The sequence below is a fragment of the Rhineura floridana genome, chromosome 20 (genome assembly GCF_030035675.1).
Source record: "Rhineura floridana isolate rRhiFlo1 chromosome 20, rRhiFlo1.hap2, whole genome shotgun sequence".
Classification (NCBI taxonomy): domain Eukaryota; kingdom Metazoa; phylum Chordata; class Lepidosauria; order Squamata; family Rhineuridae; genus Rhineura; species Rhineura floridana.
This window is the reverse complement of record NC_084499.1, coordinates 14,150,151-14,162,669: the sequence shown is the minus strand read 5'-3', so window position 1 is coordinate 14,162,669 and position 12,519 is coordinate 14,150,151. Positions and strand designations below refer to the sequence as shown.

The 12,519-nt window shown below is 47.6% G+C and overlaps 1 protein-coding gene across 13 annotated transcripts in view; it reads right to left on the bottom strand.

The window, feature by feature from the left end:
* Positions 1–12,519, bottom strand: part of GARNL3 (GTPase activating Rap/RanGAP domain like 3) — a 120,486-nt gene that overhangs the window by 94,765 nt on the left and 13,202 nt on the right. For 4 of the 13 annotated variants that reach the window (XM_061603780.1, XM_061603783.1, XM_061603786.1 and 1 more), the window contains exon 1: positions 645–731. The exons of 3 other annotated variants lie outside the window; for them this stretch is intronic. Coding sequence is in view for 4 of the 10 variants with exons in the window: in XM_061603787.1 (XP_061459771.1) it covers positions 8,613–8,746 (134 nt within the window). In the remaining 6 variants the exon portion in view is untranslated. Of the gene's footprint in view, positions 1–333; positions 430–644; positions 822–8,612; positions 8,886–12,519 lie in introns of those variants that run through there. 6 more of the 13 variants (XM_061603781.1, XM_061603790.1, XM_061603787.1 and 3 more) reach the window with 5 other exon arrangements.

Here is a 12,519-nt window from a genome sequence, read left to right as displayed (position 1 = left end):
AGCATATCAGCTCAGTGGCAGAGGATCTGCTTTGCACGCAGAAGTTCCCAAGTATCTCCAGGCCGGGCTAGGGTAAAACTCCCCGCCTGAAAACCACTGCCAGCCAGCATCGACCATAAGAGAGCTAGCTAGACCGGTGGTCTGACTCTTATTATATGACACTTTCCTACGTTCCTATATCAAATGATCTCAAGGCAGCTTATAATCACAGAAGAGCAACAGAAATAAAGCTATAACCGTTAAAAAAAAACACCCACTAAAAGCAAAACTCCAAGATCCAATAAAATGCACAGATCATCCCTGAAAGTCCTGGGTGAACTCAAGGCAGCCTACCTGATCTCCTCTCTCATTTCATCTTTACAACAACCCTGCAAGGTAGGTTAAGCTGAGCACGAGAGCGGACCAAAGTCTCCAGGTAGAGCAGGTGCAGCCTTCCCTACTGTGGGAGGAAGAGAGGGAGCTACACACCTTTAATTTCTGCCTGCCATGCCAGCTCAGCTCTTTAAAAAGCACAGGACCTCTGCCAAGGCTTCAGTCCCCGCCCCCAAACACCGCCCTCCTGCGATAAGCCACGCCCATTGGGCGAGGTTAACCGGCCCAGCCGGCAGGCCACGCCCCCTCTCGAGACTCTGACCGCTAGTTACCGTTGGCAGACGCTGAAAAGCCGGGGGTAAGCCGCCTCGGCACCACCGGGCTCCATGCCTGCGGCGCCTCCCGGAACTCATCCCTCCGGCTCCAGGAGCGACCGGCTCTCCGGATCAGCTCTGGGGGTCGACTAGCCTCGGCAGCCAACATTCCCCTAACTGAGGCACCGACGCCCCGCCCCCTTTTCCTCCGCCAGCGAATCGCCCCCGCCTACGGCACGCCCTCCCTCCAGGCCGCTGACCAATCAGAAAGCCGTCCTCAGAGCTAACAGACAACTCTCAAGATCGGCTTTTTCTACGCGAAGACAGTAAACCAATCACAAGCGCCTTTGAGAGGGGAACCCCGCCTCCTCGTGGCTCGGGAGCCAATCGCCGCCCTCCGAAGAAAGCAGGTCACCTTGGGATTTGTAATTGCTGGCAGAGGCACCCTCTCACAGCACAACTTCTTCTTTCACGCGCGCAAACAGCGTGGATCCTTCGGCCGCGCTCCCCCAAAAAAGCGCATTTAGCGTGCACGCGACTTGCTGAGGGCTGCAGGCGCGCGCATGCATGAAATCAAAGGAAGGCAAAATTAATAATTGAAAAAAGATTCTAATTAGCATAATTTGGATATATCTGCATTTCTCCTCCATGATTTGTATGAGGGCCAGAGCTCAGGGGTAGAGCATCCACGTTGCAGGCAGAAGCAGGGTGTAGTCGTCCAGGGTAGCGGATTGGTAGTAGACCCTTTACTTTTTGGGGAGGAGGGTCCCAGGTGGGTCCCTATGGATGAGCCAACCAGCATGAAAAGGGAGCACGTTAGCCACCGAGTCCTTGTCCTTTCGTGCTGATTGGAGCCAATCAGAGTGAAAGGAGGCGAGTCAGCCGCTGAGAAGACTCTTCTCAGTAGCTAACACACAGCCTCCCCTTTCATGCTGATTGGCTCCTAGGGATATCTGTTGCAATGGAGTGTGGCCTCAGGACACAACAAGGGGAGCAAGGCAGATGAGAGAACGTGGGGAAGGGGGCATGGCTGCCAGAGGGGAGGGGAGTGACTATCGTCTGAATTTGCCAGAAGATCCCAGGTTCAAGCCCTGGCATCTGCAGGAAGGGTTGGGAAAGACTCCCTGCCTCAAAGGCTGGAGATCTGCTGCCAATCAGTGTAGACAACACTGCGCTAGATGGCCCAATGGCCTGACTCGGTAGAAGGCAGCTTCCAATGGATCTGTGGCCCTCTAGATGTTGTTGGACTCCAATTCCCAATAGTTAGGGATGCTGGGAGTTGTAGTCCTACAGCATCTGAAGGGCCATGAGCTCCCCATCCCTGAGTTAATACATCCAAGTAAACTTCTGTGATTGTCTGCATAGGAATATAGAAGCTGCCTTAGTATGTCAGACCATTGGGCCGTCTAGTTCAGTACTGTTGGCACTGACTGGCAACGGCTCTCCAGGATTTCAAACGGGGTCTCTCTCAGCTAGTAGCATAGCGGTAAATTCAGAAGTGCAGGGTCCCTTCCTGTCAATCACAGCCATGTCCCCTCCCCACTTTTTTTGCTGTGGGGTTGAGAATGAGATCCTTGTTAATGTCTAGGAACCAATAAACATGGAAGAGGAGAGTTGTTAGCCCTGAGAAGAGTCTTCTCAGTATTTGACTCCCCTCCTTTCGCTCTGATTGGTTCCAATAATCAGAAAAGGACAAGGAAGATTCTTCACAGTGGCTAACACACTCCCCTTTCATGCTGATTGGCTTGTAGGTTGCTGGAGACATTGGGACCCTGCTCCCCCAAAAGAAAAGGGTCTAAGACCGCTGAGACCCTGCATGACTACACCCCTGCTCTCAGCTCTACTTGGAGATGCCGGGAATTGAACCTGGATCTTTTGCATGCAAAGCAGATGCTCGCCACTGACCTATGATGCTTCCCCAATTTTGGTTTACAAGCCATTACCCAGCATGAGCAAAACTCAGGGATGATGGGAGTTGTGGTCCAACACCATCTGGAGTGCAACAGGTTCCTCATCCCCAGGGCTGGCGCCAGAGGGGGGCCAGGTCGAGCCCTGGCTGAGGGCCCCTGGGGCACAAAGAGGACCCTGAAGGGCCCCTCCATAGTGTGAGTGTAGCGCTCCCGTTCCACAATCCGTGGCAGCTTTGATTCCTGACCCTGCCACGGATCGCAGAGAGGGAGTTCCCACCCACAACCATGCAGGCAGTGACGCCCGCCTGCACACCTCATTTACCTGTCCCCCTGGGGTGAATGCTGGCCGCGCTGTGCACATGCCTGCCATCAACCAAGATGGCGGCTGAGGCTTCCCTAAGGGGCTGATGCCTCTGCTGCCATCTTGGTTGATGGTAGACATGCACATGCAGCACAGCCAGCATTTACTGCAGGCAGAGCTTGGAAAAGTTACTTTTTTGAACTACATCTTCCATCAGCCCCAGCCAGCACCATGCTAGCTGGGGCTGATGGGAGTTGTAGTTCAAAAAATTAACTTTTCCAAGCTCTGATAGGTTGCGAGTGGGCGCCATGGGCCTGGGACAAGCTGGTGCCCAAGGGCCCAGTCGTGCCTGGCGCCGGCCCTGCTCATCCCTTTCCTAAACAAATTCTAATCAGCATGCATTTGAATAATAGGTTGTCTGTCAGTTTTACTCTCTTATTTCCTAAGCAGTTCGACTACTCTCATCAGCCCCAGCTGGCATAGCCAACGGTCAGGGATGATGGGATTTGTAGTCCGGCAACGTCTGAAGCGCCACAGGTTCCTCATCCCTAGATTAGAGCATTTGGGGAGTACAGATCCGCCACTGGCCATTTGGGATGAAACCTCCATGTTCAAAGGCACAGTGTACCTGTAAATATCAGATACAGGGGAACAGCCAACAGGAGAAAGCTATTGCCCTCATCTTTCGCTTCCCATAAGCATCTGGTTGACCATGGTGCGAAACAGGATGCGGGATTAGATGGACCACTGGCCTGATCCAGAAAGGGCTCTTTATCCTCAAAACAGAGAGGAGGGCAGAAAAACAAGAAAGCAAGTTAAATTAAAAAGTACAATACTGGGAATGTCATCATCCGCTAATTTATGGGTTTTCTCCCTCTCCCAAAATAGCACGTTCCGTTTCTTTCAGATGTAGAGGGAAAAGACAAGAGGCCCCCATGCGCCCAGTGGAAATTCCTAAGAGGCAGAGAAGCATTTCCATATGTGAGACTCTCAAGGAAGAGGGCTAGTTAAGAAGAAAATCAGTGGGGATGGAGCTCCAGGGGAGGAGAGAGATGTTAATTAAAACACACCATGACCCAACTTTTTCTCCCTGGGGCTTACATTTGAGGGATCCCCCCCCAACAAAGAAAATCCTTCAATTTTTTTCAAAAACAGATATTTCAGTGTTGAGTGGGCGGGGGGGAGCAATAGTGGTTTTAAATGTTTGGGTGAGGCGTGGCTGGCCAGCCAGGGAAAGCCATTTAGCGGCTTGCCTGGATGCCGGATAAACTTCAAAGAGCCAAGGGTCCGGGTGGAAAGGGGGTTTCCACCGCGACTCCCACAGGCAGAAGCAAAGCTTGAACTCGGTAAAGGAAATTCAACTAGTAAAAAAAAAAAAAGGGGGACGAGAAAAATCAAGAACAGATTGCAAAATAATTTCCCTTAAAACACACATACAGCCGTTAACACCCCGCTTCGATCTACAGTCAGAATTCTCTGCCAGTTTAACCTCTATTTCCCTGGCCGAGGGCAAAAGGGCCAAGCTGGATCTCTGCCTGTTTGCGGGGTGAGAATCTGCAGGAAACCTGTAGGCGGCCTAGCCTCCGTTTCTGGCTGTCTCCCCTCCCGCACGAAGCCAGTGATCAGGAATGGCCGGCTAGAGTTGCAGCCTGAGCTGAACCACATTCACTTAGAAGTATAAATCCTGCTATTTCCCAGACTTAGGCCTACACCGTACATTGAAAGCACTATTAGCCCAGTCACGTCTTCCCCAAAGAATCCTGGGTACTGTAGTTTGTTACGGGTGCTGAGAGTTGTGAAGACCCCCTATTCTCTTCACAGAGCTACAATCCACTGAGTGGTTTTAACAATCGATCCCTCTTCCCAGGGAACTGTAGCTCTGGGAGGGGAGTAGGGGTCTCCTAGCAACTCTCAGCACCCTTCACAAACTACAGTTCCCAGGATTCTTTGGGGGAAGACGTGACTGGTATAATAGGGCTTTAACGGTCCTGTAGAGATGAACCCGAAGTTCTAGCTCAGTGCGATTAGAATGGCAGCCTTGAAAGGCTCTAGAAGAGCATATGGGTTCCGGGGGAAAGGCCATAGCTCCACGGCAGAGTGTTTGCTTCGCACGCAGAAGGTCCCAAATTCAAACCCCAGCATCTCCAGATAGGACTGGGAGAGCATTCCTACTTGAAACTCTGGAGAGCCACTGCCAGTGAGGGTGGACAGTACTGAGCAAGACGGACCAATGGTTTGACTCACTATAAGGCAGCCTTCTATGTTCCTCTGGATGGGCCATTCTCAGGATATGTTGACCCACGGACTACTGTTCGCTTCGCAGCGTGGTGCTCTGGCTAGTACAAGGCGGACAGGCTTCAGGTTGGCGAGGTGGCTTTGGGATGTGGGGTTTTTTTAGCATCTAGAACCCACACCCTATGGTCCACCAGCTGAAGCCAGATGCCAAACAGCAGATTGGAGGTGGAACCAATGATCCCAGAGATGGGAAACCACAGCCCCAGGAGCCAAACGCAGCCCCCTCCAGGCCGTTCTGTTTGACCACTGGGACTTTCCCCCAAAAAGCATGCTTTTCTGAGCCATACCCCTCACCAGCCCAGGTGTGAGCCTTTTTTGAGGGCTTTTGCTTGACCGGAACGTGTCTGTGAAGTCCCATCATGTCTCCTGCTTGCCTAGATTGAGGACAGAGAGTGTGTGTGCGGATGTGTGTAGGAACTAGCCTCTTGTGCAAAGGGTAAACATTTACAGCCATTGCTCTGACCACTTATGCCTCTGGCCCCCTGGCAGATGTCCCTTGGACAGCTGCCCAGAAGGGAACGTGGCCCTCAGTCTGGAAAAGGGGGAAGGGCTGTATCTCAGTGGCAGAGCATCTGCTCTGAATGCCACCGAGATTCGATCCCTGGCACCTCCAGGTAGGGTGGGGTAGAGACCCCTGTCTGGAACCCTGGAAAGCTGCTGCAGGTCAGTACTGAGCTAGATGGACCACTGGTCAGATAAGGCAGCCTTCCATGTTCCTAAAGCTTCCGCACCCCTAGGATTTTAGAGCGCACACGCATAGATAGAGATCTATATCTCTCCATCTGGAGTTGTGCAGATCAACAGCAGGAAAATGCCCAGGAATGGATTGGGGTTAATTTCTGGGGATAGCTGTAGACTGATCGTTATGGGCTCCGCAGAGGGAGGGAGCAGGTAAGCGATCCTATTGGGAGCCCACAAGTCAAGGCATCTCAGTTGCCTCAGCACCGCGGAGAGCTCCCAGTAAGCAACTTGCTCTGACGAGGGTTGGAGCTGGAAGTGAGCTGAGGCCTTTTGAGCCGCTGCCTCGTCTCGTCTCTTCTACGTGCCACCTCCTTTGCTGGAGAACTAGAGTTCTCCTCTGGCCTGAAGATGAACCTTTCTCCAGCTTTCCATAGCCTCCCATCTGACGCAATCAAGTCTGAAATGGAAACGGATTGCCTTCAAGACGATTCCAACTTATGGCGACCCTATGAATACGGTTTTCATGGTAAGCGGTATTCAGAGGGGGTTTGCCATTGCCTTCCTCTGAGGCTGAGAGGTAGTGACTGGCCCAAGGTCACCCAGTGAGCTTCATGGCTGTGTGGGGATTTGAACCCTGGTCTCCCAGGTCACAAGGGTCCCATCTCCAGTTCCACAAGCCATGGTGCTGTAGCATTTGGTTCAGTGGGCTCCTGCCTGCCAGCCTCAGGTTTGGTGACCCCCTCATCACCTCACTACCATCAGACTCACAGTCAGGAATCCAGTCTGGCTCCTTAGCCGGTGACAGGATAGCCTCTGACTCAGTGACCTGGTCACTGCTGGATTCTGGGGATTATGACATTAGCCCTCAAATGGATCCCTTGAATTTTCTCTTTTTGTTTATTTAGATGATTCATATATAGCCTGTGGTTGTGGCAGGTTCTAAATCTGCCTCTCAACCTTAGACTTTCTGCTGTTTAGTAAAAAGAATTTTACAGGGGGTACGGTGTGTCTCTGTGCAGGGGCTGCAATCCTGAAAATGCCCTTGCTACAAACTAGGGACACACAGATCAGCCTATTTCTATTTCATGTCAGGACCCATCTGCACTATACATTTAAAGCAGTACGATGCCACTTTAAACAGTCATGGCTTCCCCCCAAAGAATCCTGGGAACTGTCATTTGCTAAGGGTGCTGAGAGGTGTTAAGAGGCCCCTATTCTCCTTGTAGAGCTAGAATTCCCTGGAAAGAGAGATTGACTGTTAAACCACTCTGAGCATCATCGCTCTGTGAGAATGGCCGCCTAGCCATTCTCAGCACCCTTAACAAACTACAGTGCCCAGGATTCTTTGGAGGGAAGCTGTGACTGTTTAAATTGGTATGATACTGCTTTAAGTGTATAGTACAGATGCGGCCTCAGTTTCACATGCCTTCAGTTATGAGTCATTTTCCTGTTTTCCATGGATTCTTTTTTTAAACCATATTTCCAATTGTACACATTTTGTATGCACATTTCATTAAAAATACACATTATGTATGCGTCCTCCCCCCCAAAAAATATGTTTTTGTATGCTGGGAAAAACAGAAGGGAGTAGAAAAAGTGGAAGGCCAAACAAGAAATGGATTGATTCCATAAAGGAAACCACAGACCTGAACTTACAAGGTCTGAACAGTGTGGATTACAACAGAAGCCATTGGAGGTCACTGATTCATAGGGTCGCCATAAGTCGTAATAGACTTGAAAGCTCATAACAACAATGGTTTTCTATGCATTTGCCCTAAAATATGCATTCCTGCACACATTTTTCCTGCAAAATATACATTTTGTATCAAAACCGCATCGTAAAATTCAGATCGACGTACAATCTGATGGATAACCATGTTCCGGTCTGCATACAAGTCTGGAAACTTTGGATCTGGTTGGTTTGCTTTAAAACGTGGAGCTAACAACGTTCTCTACCATCTCTACTACAAATGCATACACACTGCCAAGGACTTTGACAGTTAAATCTGCCAATTAGTCACAGAATCCAGCTTGTTCTTCTGGAACCATATAGCTTTGCTTAACTCCAAATATTTAGCTGCATTGACACCATCAAATCAAAGCGAGATTTCAACCACTTTGCCTGCTTCCAGAAAGAAAGAGTACATGCTTTTAAAGGAACAAAGCAAAGCTCAGCTCACAAATCTACATCTCAGGAAGTTTTTATTTGCAGCCACAGCAAAAATCTTTCCCCCCCCTTCTTTTTCTCACCCCTCCAATCCAAAAGCAGAAATAAAATAACACACATACACACAGTCTTATCACCAAGTAAGATCAGCCACTCTGTAGTGCCCTCTTGTGGCCCCGCAGTGGCAATGCAAAGAGTCTGGCACATCCAAGTATTTTTCATACAGCACAGGGCTCTACCCAAGCTATGGCTCTGTATATGTCTACATATATATCTATATCTATATATTTAAAGCTGCAATATCAATATAAACTTGTACCAAAATTCTCTCCACTCCCACCTTCTGTGAGCAAACAGTGGAAGTCTCTTGGAAAGGGGTTTGGGGAAAGGATTTCATCTTTGGAGCTCATTTTTGCAGCATATTTTATGACCGAGTCAAGCTCAAAAACAAGACATAACCGACCTCTGTGCCATTAGAAGAAAGCCAGCACCAAAAATATTCAGCTATTGTGAGGGCCACCCTTTGCAAGATTGAAAAAGAAACAAAAAAACACAGCCTGAAATGCATTGGGGTGGGGGTAGGGGGAGAGAGAGCTTGAATTTATAGTACTGCTAAAGGCTACCTCCCTTACCTCATGCTGTCAGTATTTCTTGCCCATTTAGTATGAACAAGCATCAACTGCGGGAAGGGGAGGGGAGAGGCTAATTTTTCAAAAATGGGAAGGGAGGTATAAGACATGGGGAAGACTAAGCATGACTGATGCATGTTCAACAGCTTCAAAGCCGCCAAGTTTAAAAGCTGGGATGCTCATTTGCAAGAACGTGAGGCTTTTGCTTAGCCCAAGTCAGGACAGCTCACAATGTCAGGGAGATGGGGAACCGCATCTCCCAGGTCTGGCAAAGCCCTCTCAGAAGCGCAGCTCTGCTCTGAGAAAACGCTGGCCAAACGCCAATCTGAGCTCAAGAGGCTGGCAAGGAAAGGGAAGGAATTCAGGTCAGTTCGCATTTAAAGGCGAACCAACCTCATTTGCAAAACAATGCGCAAAGCAAAACACAGCCACCCTACAAAATTCGCTGTTCTCTGAACACTGCAGTGCCATTTGCCAGCCACATAATGTGCACAAAAATGCACATAGTGAAGTGGGCATAAATATCCATGGGTTGTGAAAATAATACGCAAAGATGTATTATGTTAGAGGACACTGCTTTGCAAAAATGTGTATACTGGGCAAAATAGCACGCAAAGATGTGTATATTATGAGACATGCGCATTAAAATCCTGATGAATTTTTCATGAGGACGTTAAAAAAAATTGCAAACTGATGTGGAAAAATGGAGGTGAACTTAATCCTGGAAAACTGAGACAAATGGAAATTGATAGATTCATCCATTCACACAGGCTTGCAAATAAAGGAGGCCCTTACCCCATCTTAGGTCAGCTCATATGGGTTTTAGACTTAGTCAATTACACTGGCATTTGGATTAGGGTCCGGTGAGAAATTCAATTCAGTTCACATTTAAAGCCAAATTTATCATATTTGCACTTTCTGAAACAATATGAGACCTGAAACACAGCCCTCCTTCAAACTTCACACTTAACTGAAAGTTATGATGCAGTTCTCCAACCATGTTTACTAAAATGCATATATTAGAGGAAAGTGTGCAGAAAAATGAATAATTAGTGAAAACATTAAAAAATGCATGTTAAGAGAAATTGCTTGCAAAATATACACATTAGTCAGAACTGCATTCAAAAATGTGTTTATTTGGAGATGTTTGCACTAAAATGTTGAAGAATTTTCATGAGGGCTTTTTTAAAAAATCCCAAATTACTGCAGAAATGTGGACAACTGATCTTTAGATTGGTAAAATGAGAAATTCAGAGAGCCAAAACTGACAGATCTTTCCATCCCTGATCTAGATACTAAAAAAAAAAAGTTCAGAAGCATACTTTGTTTTTATCAGCCTTGTAAATAAGCCCACAAGAGTTACTAGCCTGCATTGTTTTTTACTAGCCTGCTAAAAAGAAACCCTCTCCCCAGTGGCCAGCATGGATATATAGGTCACCTCCAGACTGCCAGTATTTTGCAGGCAGGATTCAAGTGCACAGAAATTTAGATTTGCACAATTAAAGTGCTCTGGGGCTCTAGCTCAACAAATCTGACTTTTTTTAAAAAAAGACTTTTGCAGGTAGGAAAGTGATGGGGAAATGAATTGAAAAGTGACAAATGAACAAATGATTAAAAGGAAGATGCATATAAACACAGTGCAAGCAAATCAAAATGAATGTTCATTGTCATCTAACCTCTCTGCAAACAAATTTGAACAATCACTCAAAGAACAGACATAGTCTAACCACTGCATAATCTTTGTGAAAGCAAATCTGGATGAATGCTGAATAAACAGGTACTCTGGAGGAGCCCATAGGCCACGAGCCTCTTAGAACACTGGTAAAATAATAGCCTTCTGCCGAGTGGACTGGTAGAGGAAGACACTGGCTGCTTTCACACATGGGGCTGATTGCATTAGTTTCATGGATTAAAAAGGAAGCGCTTCTGTCCCAATTTCTAAAATCCTCTTCACACTGCAGTACCTTTGGCGTTAAGGAACAGCAGCTTTTCCAGCCGGTAAACCGGCATTTCGCTCAACTGCCTTTCACACAGCTGCAAGGAACGTCTTGCTTTTGTCCCACACCCACTATGCACATGCGAACTGTTCCCCACTGTGTAGGAGGTCTAAGATCTCAACCCGTCGCCATCCAAGCCCTCTCCTGATTTGACTTTTTAAATTATTTTAGTTGTATTGACACGGGGGGTGTGTGTGAAAAGCTGCTGCTATCTGTGCCAATCCCGGAATACCAGTACAATTTTCATCAGGCCAAAACAAAAAAACGCACGGCTAAAGGGCAGGAACGCACTGCATGCTGGGATGCCTGTCACACGAGCGGCTGCAGCTGTGAAAAGCTCCCACAAGATAAAACTTTAATGCAATCTTAGCCATAGGCTAAAGCTCCCACAATTTTCTGGGTTCCCAGCCGTGCCAACGGATTATTTCTGGTATCATTTATCGTGGAAATTTGTGCTAAAATTGCACTACATTCCACTAGGATTCCAGAGCTAGCTTGTATGTCGTGTGAAAGATCAAATATAATGCACCAATTACTAGGTAAGAAATCATCTGAATAATGACTAAAGTGCAGTGTGAAAGAAGCCACTGATCCATCTCTCTCTTCTGCCAGCCTGTTGGATTTCCAGGCAGATTGTTGAGCATGAGATTTGCCTCCCTCCGTGGCTGGCACAGAAACAAGCAGCTTATCAGAGGAGGGATGGAGCTTGATCACTCGCCTACCTGAAAAACCTGGTCGCTTAAAGGTACCAGGCAAATGATAAACTCAAATCCAAATATAATATATTTACAGAACATAAAATATGTAAGTTCATTAAAAGGCCGGGGGCGGTGGGAGAGAGAAAGTTCAAAAAACAAATGACAGATTGTTGAAATGAAATGGCTACATTTAAGGATTTGGCAACTTGCTCTGTGATTAAAACAAAGTAGAGCTCTTCAGTCAGACGATCACTGGAGTTAAATACAAGGCTGTAAATTTCAGATCACTGCAGTGGAGGGGCTGTGGGCCTCCAGATGTTGGGCTCAAACTACCGTCAGCCCCAGCTAGCATGCCCAATGGTCAGGGACGATGGAAGATGGGAACCCCACAACATCTGCTCACCACTGTTTTAAACAATGAGTGCCTAGTGGGCCTCATCTGAAAAAGAAGCATTCCTCAATCTCTCACACACTTCAGGTCTTTCCCATCTTCATTTTTATAAGTCGCCCGACGCAAAATAGGACCATCGTCCAATTTAAGAAATCTTAATTTTTCATTAAGCTAGTTTTAGATGGTGCTCTCATGGACTAGGGCCCCAGTCTTAAGAGCTATAAGCCTTTTTGGAAAACACTCACCAACAAGGGCAGATCTGTAGATGCAGCCCGTTCCTAAGCAACCTAAGCCAAGCACAGAGGATCGATCTGGGTTCAAAACATGATTCAGAGACAAGATCAGTCAACAGTCCAAGGTCAATATCACACAGAGTTCAAGAAAGGGAAACTAGAACAAGGGCAAGGAACAAAGAGTCAGAGACTTGTGGAGTATGTGGGCTGTCCTCTGAGTACTCTGTGTCTGGTACCAACTCAGGACCAGGCATGGCAGGTGAACTACTTAAACAATAAAATCAGCTTATACTGAGAGGAGGCAGAGGTCCTGAAGAGCTTCTAACTCAAGGGATAGAATCAAGGGGCAGGGCCCATGGGTTGGTGGGTAGAGTACATGCTTTGCATGCAGAAGGTCCCTTGCTTTTTGAGTTAAAAAGATCTCGGAGAGCAGGCGTGGGCAAAAACCCCAACTTAAATTTCTCAAGAGCCGCGACCACTCAGATGGACTAGAAGGACAAACTGTAAGTCCTAGGCAGCTTCAAATGATGTAAAGCATGAATGGGGAACCTGTGACCCTCGAGATGTAATTGACTACACAAGAAGAGCCCA